Source organism: Pelobates fuscus, chromosome 11, assembly GCF_036172605.1.
Source record: "Pelobates fuscus isolate aPelFus1 chromosome 11, aPelFus1.pri, whole genome shotgun sequence".
In the NCBI taxonomy this organism is placed as follows: Eukaryota; Metazoa; Chordata; class Amphibia; order Anura; family Pelobatidae; genus Pelobates; species Pelobates fuscus.
This window is the reverse complement of record NC_086327.1, coordinates 506830-534631: the sequence shown is the minus strand read 5'-3', so window position 1 is coordinate 534631 and position 27802 is coordinate 506830. Positions and strand designations below refer to the sequence as shown.

The 27802-nt window shown below is 43.5% G+C and overlaps 1 protein-coding gene across 2 annotated transcripts in view; it reads left to right on the top strand.

Moving 5' to 3' along the window:
* MAG (myelin associated glycoprotein) overlaps positions 1-27802 on the top strand; it is a 279098-nt gene that overhangs the window by 228011 nt on the left and 23285 nt on the right. For both annotated transcript variants that reach the window (XM_063436498.1, XM_063436499.1), the window contains exons 7-9: positions 1997-2284; positions 19311-19407; positions 22534-22627. In XM_063436498.1, the coding sequence (XP_063292568.1) occupies positions 1997-2284; positions 19311-19407; positions 22534-22627 (479 nt within the window). The remainder of the gene's footprint in view (positions 1-1996; positions 2285-19310; positions 19408-22533; positions 22628-27802) is intronic.

Below are 27802 nucleotides of genomic sequence, written 5' to 3'. Positions count from 1 at the left end.
GGCAGTTGCGAACTGGCCCACACCCCGCACCAAGATTCAGGTTCTGGCCTTCCTGGGCACTGCTGGGTACTGTAGGCGATTTGTCCAGGACTACAGTACTATTGCTAAACCCTTAACTGACCTGACGAAGAAAAACCTTCCCCGACAGGTCCTGTGGTCTCCCCACTGTGAAACGGCATTTCAGACCCTTAAAAATGCCCTTACCAATGCTCCTGTCTTGCTTGCCCCAGCCCCTAACAAACGTTTTATCGTCCATATAGACGCTTCCATGTTCGGGCTGGGGGCAGTTCTCAGTCAAGTGGGAGAAGACGGAGGGGAGCATCCTGTAGCCTACATCAACCGAAACCTCCTGCCATGAGAGGTCAGCTATGCCGCAGTGGAAAAGGAGTGTTTGGCTCTGGTGTGGGCGTTAAAGAAACTGAGTCCCTACCTGTATGGACAAGAGTTCACTCTGGTCACAGACCATAACCCATTGGTGTGGCTAAACCGGGTCCCAGGAGATAATGGCAGATTGTTACGCTGGAGCTTGTCACTACAGCCATTCAACTTTACCATCGCTTACAGACCCGGGAAGCAGAATGGCAACGCCGATAGGTTATTAAGACAGACAGACCTCAGCCCAGAATAACCTCAGTTCTGGACAACCTTAATTTACCCCGAAAAAGGAGTCAAACTGTGTCTGCCAGAGTGTTCCACAAGGAGGGAGCCATGTTACAGAGATCCCCTCTGTCTGCTACAACTCAGTTAATTTTGTTTCTATTTTGCTACTGTGTATACGAACAACCCTTATAGACCATTCGTATACACGAATGGCCGACCACCCGGCCCTTGGCGTGTGGCCCCAATTAACCTCGTTCACCTTCTTTTCACTGAACCAACCGACGAACAGATGACCACCCTACCTGAGGAGTATGCCAACAATCAACCACCCAGGAGCTGCGGTTTGTGGTTAACCGCAGCCTGTCTGTTATCAGGGTGGTCACCGTTCATCTGTAAAAGGTCGAACGTGGTACTGAACAAAGAGCCGAAATAACTCCCTAACGATCGACCACCCAGCCCTGGCGTGTGCCCCCAATAAACCCCCTTGAAGCTGTGGTTTCAGTGGTTAACCGCAACATAATTACTTATCACCAAGCGGCCATCTTTTGTCATTGAACGCCCAGCGGGACTTGATCGTCAAACTCATGGTTTGCCCGTCCGTTCGGGCAATAAGTTACGAAAGACATGTCGTTCGACAATTTGTGAGAGTTATACACCTGTATATAATAAAGTGTGGTTATTTTATGTACATGAAGATAATTGCGATACTGTAACCATTGAGACCAATTATCTCCATGGTAGGGGGGAGTGTTTCATAAAATGCACTTTGTTCCTATTGGCTGTGACATTGCATTGTCCTGTATACCATCAGGTCCAGAGGGTTGTTCCTCTGGCCTGAAAACTTGTATTTAAGCCGTGCATGAGTACCCATTAAACCAGTTCTAGTTTTACCCTCAACTTGCAGCCTCGACTCGTGTTGTAGGCAAAGGCGTTATACTAGCTCTACTTATAGCTAGTAGGATCTCTACATTTCCAGGAATATTTCTGTATGCTGTTCGGAGCGGCGCTATCCCTCTCCAATATCAGGACATCTAAGCCGTCCAACTTCCAGCCAGCCTGGAGGCAACCGTAACACTTTTGGCTTAATGAGGAAAGACCTTTTTTTCATGTAAAATACATGAGAAAGCTGGAATTTGTAATTTTTCAGTTGTCAGGAGTGGGCGATGGGCATTTAATGTGTGGAGTCAAGCACACCCTTGAGGGTCACCACAATCCAAGAGACCTGATAGGAGACAGGGCAACCAGATAGCCGAGTGCCAGTATGGGGCTAATCTTTCTTAGAAATGGCATAGTCTGTATTTCAGGAAAAGAGAATAAATAGGCATTCTACACATTGCTAAATATGATGTTTATGTGGTGATATGCTTATGTTGGGCGTTTTTGTTCTTCCTTCCAGTCTCGCCATTATTTTTGCCGGAATCTAAGTGCACAGTGAGTAAGGACACGATTCAGTGTATGTGCACGGTAAAATCCAATCCAGACCCAGTGATTGTGTTTGAAATCCCAGAAAGGAACCTGAGCCGTAGTGAGCTGGATCTGGAGTTTGTTCACTCTCAGAGAAACGGCTATATGGTGAGCAGCATCCTGACTCTGCAGAAAGACACAGGAATACCACAAGTGGTCCTGTGTACCGCAAGCAACCTGTATGGACGCAAAGCACAGGAGCTGCTTTTCCAAGATTCCAGTAAGTCATGCACTTTTAACTGACACCACCAGTTGATTTCTCACTTCAGTACTGGCAACATGCTCCGTGCTGGTCTACTCTGCCCAACCATATCAGAAATATGCCAGCACTTAGAGGGTTACTGAAAGCACCATTACCACTTCTGTGATTTGAAGTGGTCATAGTGTTGGAGACTGTATTTTTAATAACGCTGCAGGAACTGTACCTCCACCCCCCGAAGCGTCATTTGGGCGTCTTTAGCCAGCCCAAAACAAGAGGTCTAGGCTGGTTAACATAGAAACATAGAATGTGAGGCCAGATAAGAACCATTCAGCCCATCTAGTGTGCCAAATATTTCAAAATACTTTTAATTAGTCTTGAATCTAGGATAGCCTTATGTCTATCCCACGCATGCATCCACTACCCTCTCAGTAAATTAATGCTTCCTAAAATTATTTTTAAACCTTCTGCCCCTCTAATTTAAGACTATGTCCTCTTGTTGTGGTAGTTCTCCTTCTTTTAAATATAGTCTCCTCCTTTACTGTGTTTATTCCCTATTTAAATGTTTCTATCATATCCCCCCGTCTCGTCTTTCCTCCAAGCTATACATGTTAAGTTCCTTTAACCTTTCCTTGTAAGTTTTATCCTGCAACCATGAACCAGTTTAGTAGCCCTTCTCTGAACTCTCTCTAAGGTATCAATATCCTTCTGAAGATACGGTCTCCAGTACTGCGTACAATACTCCAAGTGAGGTCTCACCAGTGTTCTGTACAATGGTATGAGCACTTCTTTCTTTCTACTTTAATACCAAGCATTCTGCTAGCATTTCCAGCTGCTCTATTACATTAAGAAGAAACAGTATATGATACCTCAAATAATGTTACAATGGTATCTAGATATACTTATCTGATATAGTCAAAACAGCCTCTCAAGGTCGTGGCCCAGTTCCTGACCTTCTACAACATATACATAGACACAGAGGAAAATGAGATACGGCTGTAGATAATCTAAAACAGGAACAGAAAAAGATACATACTGTAATACAGCAAAATAAATGATAATGCGCTGATATAATAATGCACTCACAGGATCAAAGTGAATAATGCGCCAGAAAAGGTGCCTGCCCCGATAAATTGGGCGGCTGAATGCCTCCACTCTCCACTGGAACTCCACGCGGGCCAAAAATTGAATGAGACTCCAATAAGGTAGGGTAAAATAAATATGCAAATTTATTGTAAAAAAAAGGCTATATATAAGAGCCTCATTAAATAAGATTAAAGCAAAAGAGAGGTCCTACGTGTTTCGTTCCTATGCAAAGGAACTTCCTCAGGGACCAAAATACTAATAATATAATAAGTAAAAACAGTCAATACAGAAAAGCATACAATATTATCCCCCCCAATGAGTCTCTATAAATAGGGCTGGACCCTTAGTTGATAGGTGGATCCGGTGGCAGTTACCCTTGATTCCATGATCGCTTTCAGTTGTGGAGTGTCCAGCGATCCTGTTCAGGTGTGGAGTAGGTGTTCCGACTGTCATTCTTGGCGCAAAACGGTGGAACCAGAAACCGGAAGTGGGAATCCGTTTGCACTTCCGCGTTCCACTGACCTATGCGTTCCAGCTCAGAAATGGAAGACAATTAAACATATTGCCACCTAGAGGTCGCCCAGAATATGGCGATCTTAATGTTAATCAAAAATGAAGCTGGAGCATGTTATAATCAAACGTTATCCTAACAAAAAAGATCTAAGTAGTTAGACTTTTGAAACACAGAATACATGAACTAAACTAATACTTCCCTAGTACCTTATTGCTATAATTAAATACATGGAAATCTCCATTAACCCTTTATACGTATAATATTTTAATGTGGAAATAACTGTAGTACATATTTTATTTCCGTACTCGTGATTTTTAAATAGAGGGAACTATTGCTGTTCCTTTTATATTTCATATTACACTCCTTCAGACAAGACAGTATCTACACTATCTCACGTATCCTGCAAGTGGGGACTATACCACTTCATACTAGAGCTAGTTCCTTAGCTCTTAAAAGTGAGTAGGATCCTATCAGACTTTGCCCCATCTGTTACCTGATTGTTGAATATATTGCACCATTAGTTGTTTCTTTTATCTCCACATACGGACTTTAAGAACAGCCTTACCTCATAGAGCGGCTTTCCCTTGATTGAATTATCGTTGGCTTTGACATACAGTATTCTAAAGGTTTTCCTGGACTCTACCTCTTCAACTCTCTTTTTCACTTAATTTTTTCAATTTTGTTCAGACTATATATTTGTTTTACCTGCTTTTAATACTTGTTCACTGGCACTTTCTTTTACACTGCTTTCTCTACTTGTAAGGCCTGTGAGGGAGTCTTACTGTTCAGGTGTGCTGCCCTGTTATTTGCTGTTTTCCTGTATAATTTTAGAGCACTGGCCCCTTACTACTTCTTCTAAAAGGATGGTAGTAGTAAAAAAGTAAAATAATAATAGTAATAAAAAGTAAGATGGCTAACTCACAGTAAGAAAGTGGCCTTTTATGGAGATCTCCACTTGATAAAGCCTAAGGGCGAAACACGTTGTGGTTTTTAAACTATGTTGTTTTAAATAGAGGTATTCTGGCCACTTTCTTACTGTGAGTTAGCCATCTTACTTTTTATTACTATTATTATTTTACATTTTTACTATTACCATCCTTTTATCCGGCACCAGAAGTGTTTTTACTTTCCAGTGAGGATATTACTCCCAAGAATCCTAGGTGGGGATTATTCATTGAACAGTTAGTCTGTTCAACTAAATGTGAGTAACCACTTGGTTTTTTATCTTCTCACCTCTGGCATTTTATACTTTGAGCACTATTGCTATTCCCACTTTTATTTCCACATATGGTCCCCTAATCAAGAAAGAATACCAAGACCTCACGTATCCCATAAGTGGGGATTATACCACTATACGTTATCCACACTAGAGCTAAGTCCATAGCTCTTGAAAACGTGAGTAGGACCATATACTCTTTTATTGCTTCTACCCCTTTCGGGACATACTACACCATCAGTTGTTTTATTTTTTTATTTCATATGATGTACAAAGACGCATCTACACCACTCTGAAGAATCCCCCACTACTAAAGACTGTATTCACCTCTACAAAGCTATACCTCGTTGTTTAAATCATTTACCAGTCAGACTATTTATTCTGGACTTCTATTCGCTTATTTATCTTTTATATTTATATTGGATTTTCAGTCTGCCTATTCTATGCTCTTTGAAATTATGTGGTTTGTAGTGGAGCTGCCTTCCTTTCTTTTTTCTGTTATAATCTTTAATAATGACAGGAGGCAAGTATTTTGCATAATCGTCCTTTACTACTCCATAGCAGCAAAGACATATAGAGAAAAAAAAGGAACCAATCAGAGACAGGCAGAGAGTATAATATACGCCTTCCACTGAGTTACTTTCTCTTGATAACGGCGGCATTACAAGTCACACGATCAACTGAAGAACCATACTGATACCGGAGAAACTGACGGAAGCCAAGCACAGAGAGATGGACACAGGTTTCTTCAGGAAGGAAGAGATTCTTTATTCGGTTCACCGATCGGGACTCAGAGGGACTAATGTCACCAAAATACAAGTTCTGAGCCCCGGACAATAGTGTAGGCCCCTTATATAGGCATGTAACTCCTCCCATAATAAGCTCCACCCACACATTCTCTTAACCAATCAAAACGAATAAGAACTAACTTCCTGTTCGACCTCATGGCTTGTCAAGCACAATGGAGGAGGGGAATACTATATCCGGTATTCTCGCACAGGCTCCGTACACTACTGATCGTATCTTTGCCACGTGCAACCAACCGACCGATACGCCAGTATATGCACGTACACATGCCACGTGGTAATCTCGGCCTGCTAAATTTATTTTTACCGAGATTCCACCACAATACGGCTTAACAAAGACCGTTCAAATGCCAGGAACGACGAAGAACGGTTTGATTCATTCAAAACTGGGAACAATGAATATCCTTGAACACTTGATGTAGAAGATCTCTTTGTGTCTTTTAAGCTGAAAGAGACCAAGAGCGTTTTAGTGATATGGAATGTAAACCTGAACAATATGAGTAACATTCACATAAGAGGATGCACATAATTCGGTACTATCACAATCTAACGTGATATGCACCATAATATAGCTACCTAATATAGAATATCTATACATATATCAACTATATATGAAAAACACCCCCAACTTTCCATCTAGAGTGTGGCGGACCGTCTGGCACCCCGACTGGGTGCCTCTGCCAATCGATACTTCCTAGTGCTCACCGAGTACTACAAGCACTCCACCATACAACATAACCACTGTAAACCCCGCAGCCAGCGTTACAGCTTGGTTGGGGTCTCGCTGTTCTCCACCCACCCTGGACCCAAGACCAGGATCCAGCTTCCAGTGGGTAGACCTCTCCCAATCCAGAGAGTAAAGCTGTGATTATAATCCAAGGGAGTATAATAAGTATAGCAATACCCAAAGTGAGATGAGGCTGTATGTTGAGGGTGAAGAAGAACTGGTTTAATGGGAGCCACATACAGCCTTATGCGCAAGTCCCCATGCAAGGGGTTTTCCATAACATATTCCAAGGGCATTCCCCACTGGACCTGAGAGGGGACTGTGACAAAGTACACACTGTAATTACATTGGCTCTCAGGTCCAGGACACTCCCACAAAAAAACAGGATAATCCCTCCCCTGTGAGATACTTGAGTCAGGAACTGTACTCAACTCAATTATCTCCAGGCATAAAAAACATACATTTTACAATAACCCTAAAACACATTGAAACCCCACAAAAGTCACATCCACCAATAGCCCCGATCTAGGGGACCAACATACCCAAAAATCACCCAGATCGGTTCAGGGAGTCGGGATTTCCATGGAAGTCATAATTTTGACCGACCGTGCACATGGTCCCATGCCCAAAACAGTTCCAGGGAATAAGGGCTAACGGTCGATCTCTCTTTCTGGAGTACAAAAGTACATAAATCACATGGATGGAGCCTTTTAAAGTGCATTGGGCAAGGTATATTGCAGGGCCCGTAGTCCTGAGGAATAAGGCTGACATGCAGGCTCCTCCAGGAACACATGGCGGAGAATTTTCTTACACATAGAGTTAATAGAGTGAATTACGTAGTCACAAGAAAACGACCAGTACCATATTGATAACATACATCACTTAGCTGGAGATGCGAACCAATCTGAATGGGAGGGAAATTCAATAGGGGGGGAGAGGAATACTTGCCTCCTGTCATGATTAAAATTAAGATTATAGGTACACTAAAGCTAGAATAATCTTCTTTTATCACATGACAAGAGGCTTCATATTTTGCATTAGCACCACTAAGGTAATAGAGAGAAAGCGGCAATGGAGGACAGGTGAGAGTAAAATGTCCGAAAGGTGGGTTCTCGTGACCAGTCTGCCGAGAGCAATATATCTGATAACAAGGCCCCTGCTGTGAAGGCGGAAAAAGGCCGACGCACCCAGACCAAGAGCGTGCTGAAGGAAGGGTCAATGTACGTGTAATGTAATAGTGACACCTTCCAGAGAAAACGAGAAGACGTCCATGTGGTATGCTCGAATGTCCGAAATCCTACCAATTGCCCCGTGAATTCCAAGCTGAGAGGTAACACTTCCTCGTTCCAGGGGCCCATGAGTCCCAGAGTATATCTCTAGCCGTTGATGAAAAGTCATTGTGACAAACTCCCCTCTCCAAGTGAGTTTGCCACGAGCCTCCTGCCCACAGACTATGGGCCTTGTAGGGAATCCTGTGAAAGACTACCAAACTTGACCGATCGTTGGCACTGATTTCATGGAACTGTTTTGGGCATAGGACCATGTGCACGGTCGGTCAAAACTGACTTCCAGGAAATTCCTGAACCCCTGAACCGATCTGGGTGATTTCTGGATATGTTTTTCACCCAGATCGGGGGTATTAGGGGATGTAACTGTTATGAGGTTTTATGTGTTTTAAGGAACTTCTTGGGGTTTCATAAAATTGTATGTTTTCTGTGCTTGGAGATAATTGGGTTAGATTAGTACAGTTCCTGGTTCAATTATCTCCCAAGCACAGAGGAGGGATTCTCTTGTTTGTGTATGGGAGTGTCTCACTGTATGACTCTGTTTTTATTGATTTATTCACTTTGTGTCCCTGTGCCCAACAAGGTCCACCTGGGTGTCACCCTTGTTTGGAAACTTGCATGAAAGGCCAGTGGGCCTCCATTAAAAGTCAGTTACTCTTCACCCTCAACTTGAGTCTTGTCTCTTGTGTGGAGGGGACAGCTATATCACTACAAGGGATTGCTATAATCATTATACTCCCTTGGATTCTCTAAGCTCTTGTAAGAGCTATTCCTGCTTGACTCTCTGGAGGAAGAGAGGTTCACCCACTAGAACCTGGAGCCTTGTCGTAGGTCCAGGGTGGGTAGGAGACGGCGAGACCCCTACCAAGCTGCGGCAGATGTGGGGTCTGCAGTGCTTATGGTGTCTGTAGGAGTGCTCGGATTCCTTGGTGAGTACTATGAGCATCCGGCAGCAGAGGTACCCAACTGGGGTACAGGAAGCTCCGTTACAGTCATCAGGGCATCAAACACCCCCAAAAGACTCTAAAGAGAGATGTCCTTTTTATAGCATGTGATGAGGATTCCCCATGGAATCCGTGAGTCTCTTCTGATTGTCTGTTAATAACGGAGGGTCCTGGTATGACAGTGCGAGGAGATTTGGGGACCAAGGTTGACCCTGCCACCGGGGGATCACCAGAGGGCTTGCCACTTCAAGTGATCTGATGTGGTGAACAACTATTGCGATCATTGCAAAGGGTGGTAATGTGTAAGCCCCTTTGGTTGGCCATGTCTGCAGGAATGCGTCTACTGCTGCACCCTCCGGGTCTAGTAATCAGCTGTAGAAAATCGGTAGTTGGCGGTTGGTGCTAGGCGTGAAAAGTCGATTGTGAGCGGACCTCTCAGGTTGTTCAGTGTTGTCAATATGTGTGGAGTTAGGTGCCAATCATTGTTGTCCCTCCAGTGTCGAGAGGTTTCCCCTGGAAGATGTTCCGCCATCAATGTGGTATTGCATCGTAGTCAATAGTCGAAGATTTCCTTTGTGAGGTGCATCATTGTCTGAGAACAAATGCCACCTAAGTGGTTGATGTTACGAACTGCAGAGAAATTGTCCATGTGTAGCAGGATACAGCAATACAGTGACATCCCCTTTACCACACTAGTAGAAAAGATAAAACTGGCCCCAGTGGCTAAGAAGATGAGAGACCGGGAAGTTCGATACCTCTGGGGAGCTGACAGTACGCTGATAGTGCACCTTGGAGACCAAACAGTCTTCTCTGCCGCCTGGACCAGGGAGCCCCAATGTAGCACAAGGAAAACAGCCAAAACTCCAGCATGAGGGTACAAGGAGGCTCAGGAGAGGGCTCATCGCTGTCCGCAGACTCTGAACAAGTGCCCAGTATATAGGGCAGAGCACATACGAACTAGTTGCATAGGCTCATACCCTCCTACACTCCAGTCCCCCCGATAAAGCGCTTGTTTACCCACAATAGAAAACTAATGCGACCCATAGTAATGTATGTAGAGGCAACGCTGGGGGTCACCCAGGTACATGGAGACTGCAAGCACAGCTCCACTCGGCAGCAGTATATGGGGGCTCACCCCTGACTGGCTGAACCACCTCTAGGTTAATACTAACCTTGACAGGTCCCTGTTGCAGGCAAGGTAAACAGAAGCAAATTTCTGCACCGATTCCAATATATATATCTCAGTAATAACTTGATTCACCCAGTAATAATAAAACCTGCAGGAGTATATCCCATAGGGAGGTACGGTGGCACAGACTATATTTTCCGGCAAGGTAAGGTACCAGGGTATGTAACAATATGATGGGGGCTCTGCCCCTGTAATATTAGTATAGAAGTATTCCAGTAAAAGCAGCAGTTAGCATAAGCTAGTGTACATTTATAAATCAGGGGCACACCCCTGTTTATTTGCTAGCAACCGGAAAGGGTTAAATGGCCGCCACGAATCTCACGAGGTGTGATCCAAAGTGGCTGCGGAAAAAAACTTGCAAAATGTGTTTGCGAGAAATCTGTTGAACGGTCGTTTGAAATAAAGCTAATAGAGACAGAACAGTAATACAGGAAAAAAAACAAACGGAGGAAAAAAGGAACACCTAAAAGCAAACGAGCAATCCAAAGGGAAACTACCGAACGCTGAGGATGTGCGTTTGGGAGTAAAACGGTCCACATGGTCGATCAGGAAGAAATACAAACCACCGAACGTGCATTGGTTTGAATACAAACCGCCCAGCGCACATAGATATACGTGTTCGTTAGATTGAAAAGGATAGAATAGGCAAGCGCACATTAAAAGCGTGCGAATGCAGAAACCTGACAGTCGGGAAATTCCCACAGTGCCTCAGGTAGAGTGTGAAGCCACAAGGAGAACATTTTATGAGAGGGGCTCACCCTCTAATAATGAAATTAGCATCAATATCAGTATTGGGCTGAGTTTATGAGAGGGGCTCACCCTCTAATAATGAAATCAGTATTATGTACTGACAAACTGTAAGATAAACAGTAACACTGACAGGAAGCAGTGTAAATATCAGTATTGGGCTGAGTTTAGGAGGGGGTGGAGCAGAGCTACAATATTAAATCTCAATATCTCCGCTGGTAAAGGAAGCGCTGAAAATGAAGGCAATATCCCAAATCCCCCCAGTAACCGGACGAAACACAGTTCTGGGAGTCAACTGACGATTTTATTCACAAGCTCCAGTATTTATGTGGTTCCCCATGCAAGGGGTTTCCTTAATCACTTTACAGGGGTTACACAATAGAGGACTACAAGGGGAACTGAACATGAAGGACATTTTTCACACCATGCACTGCTGTACGAGAGGGATACTCCCACAAGAATATCCTGCTAAGTGAATTATCACTCCGTACAGCAGAACCGGCTTTTCACATAAAAATCTGTAACTTATACTTTATTCATGCCATTGTACTGAATGACCAATCGGCAGATAGCTGGGGTCTGAACGCATACTTTGTGAAAGTACCGCTCAGATCCCAGCACAATTTACTCGAACGCCGCACGAAATACATTTTAACATCAATTCTTCAGAAAAGTCACGAATGCATAGGTTGGGAGAAAGTACCGAAAGACCGGCGCTCCTTAACGGCCTGCAAGTGCAGCGGTGTTCGTGCCGTCGAGTAGCCGATTTTAGTTCCAGGCACTCGAAGACAAAACACTGCTGGGCTAAAAGGGAATCCAAGATGGCCGCCGCCGCATGGTACACGACCCCCTGTGTGTGGGCTCCCATTCGGTACTTTGTTCGTTTCACGAACAGTGTTGAAAGTCACTGTTCGTGAAACTACCATATGAATGCTAGCGGCTTTCGTGCCACTAGCATACAAATGCCCTCTATCACATTTATAGGCGAATACATAAAATCACATAAGTTAACTAGCTTTTCTAGGACAACCCTTAAACATATAAAATAATAGTCTGAAGTGGCTAGGTTTGCCACAGGGGGGCTCACCCTCTAATAATGAAATCAGTATCATGTACTGACATAAACTGTAAGATAAAAAACTGACAGGGAATAAAAGGGAATAAAATAAAATAGGTAATCAGACAACACAAGGCTATACCGTACAAAACAAAACCAGCGTTTCCACTATCAGATAAAACCCTACATAAATACATATACAGTAAGAAAATAAAGAAATCCATCAATCAATCAAGTAAATAAGTAAAATTAAGTAAACATAACAAGACAAGCCAACAAAGTGTAGACACACAATATTCTGATCTGACTTTTGATGGAGCAGCTAAGAAAGAGGAAGTGACTCAGTGGAAGGCATATCTTATAATCTCTGCCTATGTCTGATTGGTTCATTTTTTCTCAATATGTCTTTGCTGCTATGGAGGGATGCCTGGGAGGGGTTTGTATTTCTTTGCATGGAGACTCCATGCTGGGGGTCTGTGTATAAATTGAGTGTGCCTTGCCCTAAATAAACCAGATTACTCCCAGCATTAAGTCTATATAAGAGCTATACCACTCCATCCTGCTATAATCACTGAAGACGGCACTTACCGAGATCCTGGGAAGGGGAAGTGACATCCTTGGCGGCGAGACTCATGTTCCTACCTGGGTGGCCGCCACAGCGAGATATACAGTAGGCTATTCAGTAAGCTATACCTTAGGCTACACAGTGGGCTGTACAGTGAGTTATATAGTGGGCTACACAGTAAACTATACAGTGAGCTATATTGTGGTATATACAGTGAGCTATACAGAGGGCTATACAGCAGGCTATACAGAGGGCTATACAGTGAGCAATACAGCTGGCTATACAGTGAGCTATACAGTGAGCTATACAGCTGGCTATACAGTGAGCTATACAGTGAGCAATACAGCTGGCTATACAGTGAGCTATACAGTGAGCTATACAGTGAGCTATACAGCTGGCTATACAGTGAGCTATACAGTGAGCTATACAGCTGGCTATACAGTGAGCTATACAGTGAGCTATACAGTGAGCTATACAGTGAGCTATACAGCTGGCTATACAGTAAGCAATACAGCTGGCTATACAGTGAGCTATACAATAAGCAATACAGCTGGCTATTCAGTGAGCTATACAGTGAGCTATACAGTGAGCTACACAGCTGGCTATACAGTGAGCTATACAGCTGGCTATACATTGAGCTATACAGTGAGCTATACAGCTGGCTATACAGTCAGCTATATAGTGAGCAATACAGTGAGCTATACAGTTGGATATATATACAGTTAGGGAAAAAAGTATTTGATCCCCTGCTGATTTTGAACGTTTGCCCATTGACAAACAAATGATCAGTCTATAATTTTAATGGTAGGCGTATTTTAACAGTGATAGCTAGAATAAAAAGAAAAAAGAAAAAAAAATCAAGAAAAAAGCATGTCAGAAAAGTTATAAATTGATTTGCATGTCAATAAGTGAAATAAGTATTTGATCCTCTATCAATCAGCAAGATTTCAGGTTCCCAGGTGTATTTTATACAGGTAACAAGCTGCGATTAGGAGCACTCTTAAAGGGACAATTGGTAACACACTACGCCGTGAAGGACTGAAATCCTGCAGCGCCCGCAAGGTCCCCCTGCTCAAGAAAGCACATGTACAGGCCCATCTGAAGTTTGACAATGAACATCTGAATGATTCAGAGGAGAACTTAGTGAAAGTGTTGTGGTCAGATGAGACCAAAATCAAGCTCTCTGGCATCAACTCAACTCGCCGTGTTTGGAGGAGGATGAAGCTGCCTATGACCCCAAGAACACCATCCCCACCGTCAAACATGGAGGTGGAAACATTATGCTGTGGAGGTGTTTTTCTGCTAAGAGGACAGGAAAACTGCACCACATCAAAGGGACGATGGACGTGGCCATGTACCGTCAAATCTTGGGTGAGAACTTCCTTCACTCAGCCCGGGCATTAAAAATATGTATTCCAATATGACATGGACCCAAAATACACAGCCAAGGCAACAAAGGAGTGGATCAAGAAGAAGCACATGTAACTGAGCTTCCTGTACCCAGGTTGGGTACCTCCGCTGACGGATGCTTCTAGTGCTCCCTGAGGACTCCAAGCACTCCACTAGACACCATCAGCACTGAGACCCCACAAACTACTGCAGTTTGGTTGGGGTCTCGCCGTCTCCTACCCACCCTGGACCTACGACAAGGCTCCAAGTTCCAGTGGGTGAACCTCTCTTCCTCCAGAGAGTCAAGCAGGAATAGCTCTTACAAGAGCTCAGGGAATTCAAGGAAGTATAGTGATTATAGCAATCCCTTGAAGTGATATAACAGTTTCCCCAAATAAGAGACAAGACTCTAGATTGAGGGTGAAGTAAGTCTGAAGGGTTTTTGGTACAGGTTGGATTTATATACAGTTCCTCAGGCCAGGGGAACACCCCCTGGACCCGATGGGGCACCGAATTACAAAATGTACAGACCAATCAAAACAATGTAACTGTGAACGACACTCCCACATAAGGTAAACAATCCCTCCCCTCTGCCTGTGATATAAAAAAGGTATTGAATGCATTAACTTAATTATTCCCAGGCAGAAATAAAACACACATTTTTATAAAGTACCATAAGTACCCCAAAACACAACATATCCCCATACATCCCCTGATAGCTCTGATCTGGGTGAACAACATATCCAAAAATAACCCAGATCTGATCAGGGGTTCAGAAATGTTATGGAAGTCATAGTTTTGCCCAGACGAACCAAGGATTTCATGCCCAAAACAGATCCATAGATTCGCGGCTAAGTGCCGCTGGAGGACCGACCATGAATTGCAAGGTTTTCATGCTAAAAATAGTTCCAGGGCATTCTCGGCTAAGTCCCCCTGAAGTCTATTCGCGGTTTTAGTCCAATGGAACAAGATGGCCGCGACCACATGTTCGAATGTCGAATGGCGGTCACTTCGACTGTTCGGGAGTTCGAAGAACCAATGTTTAAAGTGCCAATAGGCACAATTAGGGTCTCTCAGCCAAAATAAAGTAAAGGGGCAATAGTCAAAGGGTAAAAGGCTGGCAAGTAGTCCCCTCCAAAACCCAGTGGCGAAATGGCTTTCGTCACAGCACATTAGGGTCCTGGAGTGACCTAGCCAGTCTCCAGACCTTAATCCCATAGAAAATCTGTGGAGGGAGCTGGTTCGTGTTGCCAAACATCAGCTTCGAAACCTTGATCACTTGGAGAGGATCTGCAAAGAGGAGTGGGACAAAATACCTCCTGAGATGTGTCAAACCTGGTGGCCAACTACAAGAAACGTCTGACCTCTGTTATTGCCACCAAATACTAAGTTGAAGGGGTCAAATACTTATTTCACTCATTAACATGCAAATCAATTTATAACTTTTTTGACATACGTTGTTCTGGAAAAAAATTTTGTTATTCTGTCTCTCACTGTTAAATTACACCTACCATTAAAATTATAGACTTTGTCAGTGGGAAAACATTCAAAATAAACAGGGGATCAAATACTTTGTTCGTTTACTGTATCAGGCTATACAGTGAGTGTGACAGAACACCCCGTCACTTATTAAAATTTCCATTTCGGTTATTACCATGGTTGTTCGGTTACCGAACGAATACCCGTTTGTGGCGGACCACCTGGCACCCTGACTGGGTACCTCCAGCAATCACGCTTCCTAGTGCTCACCGAGTACCATAAGCACCTCACCGGACACCATAAGCACTGTAGCCCCCGTAGCCGCAGCAGCTTGGCTGGGGTCTCGCGTCCCTTCCCACCCTGGACCAAACACCTGGATCTAGCTACCAGAGGGAAGACCTCTCCTCCAAGAGAGTATTGCTGTATAGCCAGTAAAAGAGCAAGTGATATAGCAGTATAGCAATGCCCACCACACATAAGCCAAGGCTTAATGCTGGGAGTCATCTAGTTTATTAGGGGCCACTCTGGTTCGTGCGGTTGTTGGGTTCCCGAACAATATAATCCCAAAGCACATCACTTTTAAAGTGTATTTTGCAGGGCACATAATCCTGAGGCAGGAGGCTGGCAAGCAGACTCCTCCAAGAGCCCATGGCGAGGTTATGTTCGCCACACCGTTTTCTCCTTTTATACCTCCCGAACTCAGACCACCCACAGGCTCATTAACTTTAAAGTACCCATTAACTTAAGTGCTCTTCTAGATGTCTCACAAATGCAGGCAGAGCTTATTTGTCTTGGCAAAATGACTCCAGGTCATGCAAAGTCTTTGGTCGTCTTGCAAGAATCACACGTTTGAGATATCCCCAGAATGGCTCGATGATATTAAGATCAGGAGACTGTGATGGCCTCTCCAGAACCATCACCTTTTTCTGCTGTAACCACTGGAGGGTCAACTTGGCCTTGTGCTTATTGTCATTGTCATGCTGGACAGTACAAGAGTGTCCCATGCGCAGCCTTTGTGCTGAAGAATGCAAATTGTCTGCCAGTATTTTCTGATAAAATGCTGCATTCATCTTGCCATCAATTTTCACAAGATATACCATGCCTTTAGAGCTCACACCCCCCCAAAACATCAGTGATGCTTCAAAGTGGGGATGGTATTCTTTTCACTATAGGCCTTGTTAGCCCCTCTCCAAACATAGCGCTTAAGGTTGTGACCATAAAGCTCTATTTTGGTCTCGTCATTCCAAATTACAGTGTGCCAGAAGCTGTGAGGTGTGTCAAGATGTTGTCGGGCCTATTGTAACCAGGCTCTTTTGTGGCATTGGTGCAGTAAAGGCTTCTTTCTGGCAACTCGACCATGCAGCTCATTTGTGTTCAAGTATCATCGTATTGTGCTCCTTGAAACAACCGCACTGTCTTTTTCCAGAGCAGCCTGTATTTCTCCTGAGGTTACCTGTGGGGTTTTTCTTTGTATCCCGAACAATTCTTCTGGCAGTAGTGGCTAAAATCTTTCTTAACCTACCTGTTTGCATGATCAGTCACATTTTCTAACTAAATGCCCAAATATCACAATTTCTGCAGTGTATGCAAACTTTTTACACACCTCTTTTTTGAATCCAAAAGAAAGAGTGTTTTTTTAAAATGTGCAAGTGGCTACTGTGCCATAAAATGCAGAGGTCTATTTTATCTCTCATGTCAGCCCTGACAGGTACTCAAACACAGCCACACACATCACTCACAGAAAGACACAATGTACCCCACACACAGCTACAACAATTACAGCCACTGTGACGGACCACCTGGCACCTCGAATGGGTGCCTCTGATAATTGCTGCTTCCCAGTAGCCTGGAGTGCTATAAACATCGCATCGGACACCATAAGCACCGTACCCCTTCGCTGTCCTCCACCCACCCTGGACCCAAACCCAGGATCCAGCTTTCAGTGGGTGGACCTCTCATACTCCAGAGAGTCTAACAGGTATAGCTGTGTAGCTTTTACAAGAGCTAGTGATTATCTTCGACGTAAAAACCCAAGGGCAGAGTACATAATATTTGATAGAGTCCTAACCTCAACTTCTGAGGAAAGGGATTTTAGGAGATAATATTTCCGATGATTTAAAGGTAGGCAGACAATGTAATAGAGCAGCAGGAAATGCTAGCAGAATGCTTGGTTGTATAGGGAGAGGTATTAGCAGTAGAAAGAGGGAAGTGCTCATGCCATTGTATAGAACACTGGTGAGACCTCACTTGGAGTATTGTACGCAGTACTGGAGACCCTATCTTCAAAAGGATATTGATACCTTAGAGAGAGTTCAAAGAAGGGCTACTAAACTGGTTCATGGATTGCAGGATAAAACTTACCAGGAAAGGTTAAAAGATCTTAACATGTATAGCTTGGAGGAAAGACGAGACAGGGGGGATATGATAGAAACATTTAAATACATAAAGGGAATCAACACAGTAAAGGAGGAGACTATATTTAAAAGAAGGAGAACTACCACAACAAGAGGACATAGTCTTAAATTAGAGGGACAAAGGTTTAAAAATAATATCAGGAAGTATTACTTTACTGAGAGGGTAGTGGCTGCATGGAATAGCCTTCCAGCTGAAGTGGTAGAGGTTAACACAGTGAGGGAGTTTAAGCATGCGTGGGATAGGCATAAGGCTATCCTAACTATAAGATAAGGCCAGGGACTAATGAGAGTATTTAGAAAATTGGGCAGACTAGATGGGCCGAATGGTTCTTATCTGCCGTCACATTCTTTGTTTCGATCTAAATGTCTTAGAAAAGCCCCACCCCTAGACATACCCATACAATTAAAGTGTCCCTCTTTGACATTTAAAATGTTTGGAGGTAAGCAACTGCAGCACCAATCATCACACCTCAGGATAAGCAGGAACTGAAACGTTTTCTCATGTCAGCCCTGACATCCCATGACCATTGCTATGAGTCGATACGAGACTCAGGAAGTCTAATATGCAGCTCTCTGACTGAAAGGGCTTGTAGGTGGAGCCAGAAGCTAAGTTTTAAAGGAAATCTTGGTCAGTGTGACAAATAATTGAAAATAAATACTGCAGTGATGATAATTTGGAAACATAACTACTTCAATAAGCTTCAGTGATTATGGTATGTATCATATCTTTTTAAAATGTGCATATTGATTTATATTGCTGCTCCTGATTAGGGAGAGAGCTCTCAGAATACAAAACTAACAGGATTATTCACTACAGTGAGAAAGTTAAAATTCACTTCAAACTCACTTTGAATTAAGGCCAAAGTAACCGACCTGGGCAATAGCTTAATGTCTCCCTTTAGCTATTTTTATCTTGCACTTGGCATTAGGATAAGGCCAGGAAGTAATTTAGAAAATTGGGCAGACTAGATGGGCCGAATGGTTCTTATCTCATTATAGTGAATAGCCCTGTGGGTCATTCTGCTTCTGGAAGAATCTTTAACAAAATGTGTGAATCTAAAATGAAATCTATGTCTATGGGCTGGACTCAGAGTAAAAGTTAACCCTACAATCAATTTGTTGCCATAGACTTCAGTGGCAGAAGTGCACACAATGAGCAGAGTAAGATCCTACTGCTAAGAAATGTTCAGATATAAAATGAAATGTGTCAATCTATAACAAAACGTTCTTCTGACCTAGGGATATACATATGGGATGCTCCAAGCATTTTCAGAGCCCTTATGTGCTAGTGTGCACTCCCACTCAGAGCCATTAGAGGAGATTTTCTGTGCCAAGCTTTTCACCTTTTTCTGGTGCAGTCTATCTTTGTATAGGACCCTTCATTTTTCTATGTGAAAGGAAGGCAGAGATTTGAATATCTAATGGCCATAAATACTATTTGCATTTGATAAACATAACTTTATTTCTGTTTAATGACATTTTCTTTTATCATTTTGCTATATTTTATATCCTGAATATTTCAGTACATAACTACACACCATACTTTGTCTTTAGTGAAGAATTGTGTGTGTCTCACAGATAGTTCAAGTCGTTTGTCTAATTGTAATAATCATATCTTGTCTCTACAGGCAAACTGGTTTGGGCCAAGATCGGACCTGTCGGGGCTGTTGTTGTTTTTGTTATTCTTGTTGCAGTTGGTGGCTACATGATTAAAACCAGAGAGAAGTAAGTAAACGTTTGTTTGAATCATGTTTTGGCTCTTGTAAGAGCTCTACAGCTGATCCTGCTATACTCTTTTGGAGAAGAGGGTTACCCACTGGAACATGGAGCCTTGTCGTAGGTCCAGGGTGGGCAGAAGATGGCGAGACCCCAACCAAGCTGCGGCGGTTCGTGGGGTCTGCCAAGATTATGGTGTATGGTGTGGTGCTGATGGTCCTATGTGAGCACTAGGAGCATCCGTCGGCGGAGGGTCTGTCACACTGTACATTAAGCTTTATACTATACATTATGGTGCATACCGTACATTAAGTTGTATACTATACATTAAGCTACATAACGTACAATAAGCTGTATACTATTAATATTATTGCCATTTATATAGTGCCAACAGATTTCGTAGCACTTTACAATATTATGAGAGAAGAGATTTAACTAGAAATAGGACAATTACAAGGAAACTTACAGGAATGATAGGTTGAAGAGTAGGCATGTGCATGGGGAAAATTTTCGGTTTGGTTCGGCATTCCGAAATTTTGGATTTTCGCAGTTCGGCACTTCGGCAACTTCGGAACTTTGGCAACTTCGGAACGTCTATTGCAGCCGCTTAGTAGATAACTCCCTAATTCCCACGGTATTAGGGAGTTATCTACCAAAAGGCTGAAAGACCTAAATTGGTCTTTCAGCCAAATTTACTAATACTAAGTAAAAATTACTTAGTATTAGTTGATTTTGCCCCTACTCACTATACCGCGACTAGGGGCATGTCTAGTAAACGTGGCTGCTCACTGTTTAAGAAAAAAAAAATAGGGTCCCCCCTCCCAAACCCCCACCCGCGAGTAGGTCTTTTAAACTAAAGGAGGGACCTATTGCCTCCCCCCGCACCCACCCCTGAGCGGCGGGTGGGGGCCCTACAGTAAAATAAAGGGGGGGGGGACCTAATGTCATCCCCTCTGGCCCCCACCCCTGAGCGGGGCTTATTAAGTAACCAATCAGAGTGTTATTAGTCAAATTACACAGCATGGGAAAATTCCAAAGAACTTTCCCACGCTATGTAAAATGACACAGACCACAAACCAACCAATCAGAGTGCTGTGAGAGGTAAATGTAGAGACTTATCTGTCAGTCTCTTCATTTACCTGTCAGAGCACTCTGATTGGATGGCTTAAACCCACCAATCAGAGCGCTCTGAGCCTAATTGCAGGGCGGGGCAAGGCTTTATAAGCCTTCCCCCGTCCTGCAGAGCTCAGTCTGCACGGAGCCCTCCATGGGTGAAGATGGATTTTTTTTTGCGCTCGTTATTTTATTTTTATTTTTTTATTGCGTCGGTTATTAAGGTTTTTTATTTGCCCATTTTTGGGGCTGAAAAAAAGACGATTTTAGAAGAAAGAAAACATCGAATGGTAAGTTGTTTTTCTTTTACAGGTTCTTAGTTAAAGGTCCCCCTCATTATTTTTAGGGTGAGGGGGCTAGGTAGGCGGATCATTTTTTTTGGGGGGGGAGGGGGTGACTAGGGGTTTGGGGACCCCTAGTCACCTGGGGGGACACACATTTTTTTTAGGGCCCCCACCTGCCGCTCAGTGGTGGGGGCCGGGGGTAGGACAATAGGTCCCCCCCATTGGTATTTAGGGCCCCCACCCGCCGCTCAGGGGTGGGGACCAGGGGGGAGGACATTATGTCCCCCCCTTATTAGTATTTAGGGCCCCCACCCACCGCTCAGGGGTGGGGGCCAGGGGGAGGACATTAGGTCCCCCTCCCTTATTAGTATTTATGGCCCCCACCCATTCTGCATGGAGCCCATTGCTGGGTGAAGATGGATTTCTTTTTTTGCGCTCGTTTTTTCTAAGTGCGTCGGTTATTATGGTTTTTTATTTGGCCTTTTTTGGGGGCTGAAAAAAGAAGATTTTAGAAGAAAGAAAACATCAAATGTTAAGTTTTTTTTTTTTTTTTTTTTTTTTTTTTACAGGTACTTAGTTAAAGGTCCCCCTTCATAATTTTTTAGGTGAGGGAGGTAGGTAGGGGTTTAATTTTTTTTTTGGGTGGGAGGGGGTGACTGGGGGTTTGGGGACCCCTAGTCACCTGGGGGGTTAACATTTTTTTTTTAGGGCCCCCACCCGCCACTCAGTAAAAAAAGAAAATGTATTTTCCACTTTAAATATAAAATCAAAGACAGTAAAATGGTCCAATAGATATAAAAAATAAATCAATAAAAAGTCCCAATAATAGGCTTCAGCTCCGAGACGCGTTTCCCCCACGCTATGTGGTCTATGTGGAAAAAGCCACTTGCAAGGATGGACTGATGTGGGTACCACTAACTTGAAGGGAGAGCGAAATAGGAGGATCAGTATTAGGAGGAGGAAAGACAAGGAGCTCAGTTTTAGAGAGATTGAGTTTCAGAAAGCGGGAGGACATCCAGTCAGAGATGGAAGAAAGGCAAGCAGTGACACGTTGCAAGACGGCAGGGGAGAGCCTTGGGGGACTCCAACCGAGACAGGATGAGGGGAGGAGGTATCATTAGAGAAGGAGACACAGTAAATGAGCGTTGGGAGAGATAGTAGGAAAACCAAGAGAAGACAGTCACAGAGACCGAGTGATTGAAGAGTTTGAAGAAGGAGAGCATGGTCAACAGTGTCAAAGGCCGCTGAGAGGACAAGGAGAATTAGTGGCCTTTGGATGTAGCTGTGATTAGGTTGTTACATTAACCTGTATACCGCACATTAAGCTGTATACCGTACAATAAGCTGTATACCATACATTAAGCTGTATACCATACAATAGGCTGTATACCGTACATTAAGCTGTATGCTATTCAATAAGCTGTATGACGTACATTAAGCTGTATATTATACATTAAGCTGTATGACGTACATTAAGCTGTATATTATACATTAAGCTGTATGACGTACATTAAGCTGTATACCGTACAATAGGCTGTATACCGTACATTAAGCTGTATATCGTACAATAAGCTGTATACTGTACATTAAGCTGTATACCGTACATTAAGCTGTAGTTGTTCAGGTGACTATAGTGTCCCTTAAAACAAAAAGATCTTCATGATAAAAACAAGCCGATGATGACGTGCGCAGAGTATGATTATTGGCCTAACATTGGGAAATGTGTATTTTTTTATAGAAAGAATCTTACAGAGAGTTCCAGTTTTATACAAACAGAAACATCAACCTCCCACAATGGACAAGGCAACAAAAAGAATCTGGGGAAAGTAGAGGTAAGGTCGTTCAAATTCATGCAATTCATTAGTAGATACCGTATATACTCGAGTATAAGCCGAGTTTTTCAGCCCATTTTTTGAGCTGAAAAACCCCAACTCGGCTTATACTCGAGTCAAGGTCTGTATTATGGCAATTTGCATTGCCATAATACAGACTGGGGGGAGAGGGGGGCTGGCAGAGCTGTACTTACCTGTCCTGCAGCTCCTGTCAGCTCTCTCCTCCTCTGTGCCGTCCGGTCAGCACCTCGGTCAGCTCCCAGTGTAAATCTCGCGAGAGCCGCGGCTCTCGCGAGATTTACACTGGGAGCTGACAGAAGAGCAGAACGGACGGCGCAGAGGAGGAGAGAGCTGACAGGAGCTGCAGAACAGGTAAGTACAGCTCTGCCAGCCCCCCTCTCCCCCCCACTGAACTGCCACTGGACCACCAGGGAAGGAGAGCCCCCCTCCCTGCCATATATCAAGCAGGGAGGGGGGACGAAAAAAAAAAAATATAAATAAAATACGAAATAATAATACAAAATTAATAATAATAAAAAAAATTACTAATAACAAAAAAAAGGGGGATAAGGACCACTATGGGAGGGGGGGGGGTATAAGGACCACTATGGGAGGGGGGGGGTATAAGGACCGCTATGGGAGGGAGGGGGGGTATAAGGACCACTATGGGAGGGAGGGGGGGGGGATAAGGACCACTATGGGAGGGAGGGGGGGGATAAGGACCACTATGGGAGGGAGGGGGGGGGATAAGGACCACTATGGGAGGGAGGGGGGGGATAAGGACCACTATGGGAGGGAGGGGGTGGGATAAGGACCACTATGGGAGGGAGGGGGTGGGATAAGGAATACTATGGGAGGGAGGGGGGGGGATAAGGACCACTATTGGAGGGAGGGGGGTATAAGGACCACTATGGGAGGGAGGGAGTGGGATAAGGACCACTATGGGAGGGAGGGGGGGTATAAGGACCACTATGGGAGGGAGGGGGGGTATATGGACCACTATGGGAGGGATGGGGGGGGATAAGGAACACTATGGGAGGGAGAAGGGGGATAAGGACCACTATGAGAGGGAGGGGGTGGGATAAGGACCACTATGGGAGGGGAGGGGGAAGTAAGGACCACTAGGGGAGGGGAGGGTAAGGACCACTAGGGGAGGGGTGAGTCAGGACCACTGGGGGGGGGTGAAGGAACACGGGGGTGGGGAGGTAAGGACCACTGAGGGAGGAGGAGGGGAAGTCAGGACATATGGGCGGGGGAGGGGGCGGCAAAAATTTTTTTGCCTACGGCGGCAAATATCCTTGCACCGGCCCTGCACACACTGCATTCACACACTGCATTCATACACACACACACTGCATTCATGCACACACACACTGCATTCATGCACACACACACTGCACTCATACACACACTGCACTCATACACACACGCTGCACTCATACACACACGCTGCACTCATACACACACGCTGCACTCATACACTCACACTGCATTCATACACACACACATACGCACACACTGCATTCATTATACACACACTGTAAATAAATATTCAATTAATATATTTTTTTTTTAAGATCTAATTTTATTTAGAAATGTACCAGTAGCTGCTGCATTTCCCACCCTAGTCTTATACTCGAGTCAATAAATTTTCCCAGTTTTTTGGGATAAAATTAGGGGCCTCGGCTTATATTCGGGTCGGCTTATACTCGAGTATATACGGTATATCCAGCATTTTAACTGGTGCTTTATAGAACACGTGTAAAATGGATCTAAACTATATCATGCAAATTAGAACAAAACAGCATTTATTTGTATAGAGCACTATTTACTATTGAATATTATTAAAGTATTATTTGTATTTTTTTCCTTACTTTTTGCAGAAATATTAGGGGTGAGGGTATGAAATATTAGGGATTGTAAGGAACGTAGTTAGCATGATACCTCATCTTTCTAGAATGGCTTATCTTGGAACACAAGTTACAAATCTGTAAAAATATCAGAGAAGGTCCGCACTCATGGCCATCCATGTAATAAAATGGGGGGAGGAGCTTCTTGTCCATGGAATATTGGGACCACCACTCAATCAAGGGGTTTGAGACCTTACTTGGCAAATATGAGTTCGCACGAATGTGGAGGAAATTTGATTCCTAAAATATAACTTTAATAAATGCAATTAAAATGAATCCTTATGGGGATCAGTAATGCGTTTTAAGATTTCTTTCAATATATATTTAGAAATAAAGTTTTCAATATTTATTTGGAAATTAGTTAAATTTTATTCTTTAAGTCTGGTTTCTTCTAGGGGACATTTAAATGCAAATGGGAGGTAATTATATTACAGAGAAACAAGTTTGATACAAAGTGAGTAAACTATCTGAAAATTGTCTATTTACTTGATGGTGTCTCGGGACGTAGTGGACAGCAAGTCAGTATATCGAATCCACCTCTAGATGTCGCTAAATCACTGGTATAATTTTTAGTATGAAAACCTTCCAAGAGATCCTTTTGTTACCATGCTATACCTATATGGAATTTGACAAAAACAAATTTGGCATCCAACTATCAATACTGTCATGGGGTAGCAGGGAACATGCATGTGTCGGTTGGTCCCTGTGATAGTCTAAAAGTTAAATGTAATACCTAGTCCCTGCATATTCGACAGCCGGCACATGTTCCCTTAATACGTCAAACCGGACATATGTGAAAGGATAAATAGCCCAATGCCCAAGATTATACAAGCCCTAGAAAACCCAATCACAAGTCCAGAAAAAGAAGCCCTCAAGCCAAGGGAAATTCAGATATCAGCAGTTACGGTTTCAAGGAGAAAGGTAGAAACCCTCAATTCGGCAGATTCATGAGTATGCACCCGATACGCGTTTCACATGGCAAATGTTGCCAGTATCATCAGGAATGCTGATGTAATATCCATGAAATAAATTGTAAATGGTGCATCTTTATTTCATAAAAAAGTATGCCATGGCATCATAATAGCAGGCAAACCTCATTTATAACAGGGTATGCAAAAAGCCAAAATACTGAATGAGTAGTAGATATACCACAAAAACTAATATTAGTCCAAAAATAGAACCCTGTGCCTGCTGGAAATGGATGTTGTAAAGAAAGGTGAACACATAAGAGGGTTAAGAGTAGACGTGAAACGCATACAGAGCCCTCTTAGGTGTTTTACCTGTCTTTACAGCTCCCCCATTCACGATTTTCCATGAGGCTATTACATGGATGACAGTGAGTGTGGAATTTCTGGAGTGATGTGGTGATATTTTCATATTGAATCAGTCCAGAACCAGTATACTGCCCATGGAAACAGTGTAAGTGTCACATGTTATTGATTTTCTTTTGGCGGGTATGTTATCCCCTTTTGGATTGGGTTTACAGCACTGTAATAGATGCCCTGTTTGTTGGATTTATAATTTTATTGCTGATCTGAACTATTCGCTACAATCTCCTTCACCTAAACCAGCATACAAATTCAAACGAACAAACTGTACTGTACACAATTTGTTCATTTACCAAACATTTCACCGAACGTTTGACCACCCAAGCCAGTCGTGTGCCGCCAATTTACTTATTTGACTCGGTGCCAAACCACAATCCCAACATTCTAAGTGGTTCACTGGGTGGCTGTCGATTCGTATGCACGAACACGTGGCGGCGGCCATCTTGTTTTGTCGAACGCGTCCAGCAGGGTTTGGTTGTCGAGTGTCTGGAACTATTCCATAACCACTTAGATTCATGCTAATCCATCCGAAGACGGCAGCATTGGGCAGAAACCATATACGAATGAAGCGGCACACGACCATAGAACACACAAACGATTATGTGAACTGTTGTTCGACATTTTATAATGCACAAAAGAGACCGACCGCACCAGCTGAACACATCAAACTATTTTGGGCAGGAGCCTCGTGTGCGACCGGGCAGAAATGGGACTTTCATCTATCTCCTGAACCCCTGAACCAATTTATATTATTTTTTTAATATGTTGTTCCCCTAACTATGGACTATCAGAAAATATGTTTTATGGGGTTTGAATATGGTTTTAGGGTATTTCTGAAAATGTGTAAAAAAAATATATTTTTTCGTTTGGAGATAATTGAGTTGATACAATAATTAACTCAATTATCTCCCAAACAGAGGGGAGGAATTTGCTGTAATGAATTGGAGTGTTTCATTTATTGGTTGTACACGGTTTCTCCCTGTGCCCAACTAGGTCCACCTGGGTGGTAACCTTTTGGGAATAATTGTATAAAAGGCCAGCCTGGCCCATTAAAGCTAGAGATCTGCTTAACCCTCAACACGTAGCCTTGTCTCGTGCTTGTAGGAAACCTGCTTCACAGCTAATCACTAGTTCTTGTAAGAGCTCTATTACACCTTCCATTACTGATGACATCTGGAAAATATTGCAGCACAGCTTCTCTCAGGGGAAAAGGACGTCTCCAGTGGCATACACCACTCTGATACTCAGGGTGGCCGTTACATGCACTTAGATTGTTTACAGAGGATTTCCCCTGGAGTTCTGCTAAATTTATTTACAAATCTGTGACCTGGGTCACCAAATATCTCACATTTATGCTATGTTTTGCAACCGCTGGGTTCAGGGTGCAGAGAACATATTCACAACAGATCATACAATCAACATCCAGACTGGTTAGAATCCATGGGTCTTATTAAAGAATTCTTGGGTAACCAAGGGTCGTCTCTAATAATTGTGGAAACCATAAATGGGATGGCCATAGTGGAAATACTATTCCAATAATCACTTTTTGTCAACAAACGTGTAGCAGTTAAAATGCAATCATTGACAATGGTGGAGATGAATTGTGATCATTCTTCTGCTGTTGAAGAAATATGTAAACTTGTTTCACTTCCTGATCTGGTCTCTGTGGCAACCACCCCAATGGGAAGAGGGTTTTCACCGCCAGAGATGTTCTTTTCCCCCTAGTGGGATGGATGCTGTGATGCAGCGCAGGAACAGCTCTTACAAGAGCTAGTGATTTAGCACTCCAAGCAGAAGAGAGACAGCTGTTGTAGCTTTCTCCCACAAACATGAGACAAGGCTCTATGCTGTGAGATAACTGGTTTAAATGGAGCCACACATGGCCTTTTATATCAATCCCCATGCAAGGGGCACTCCCCTCTGGACCTGAGAGTAGA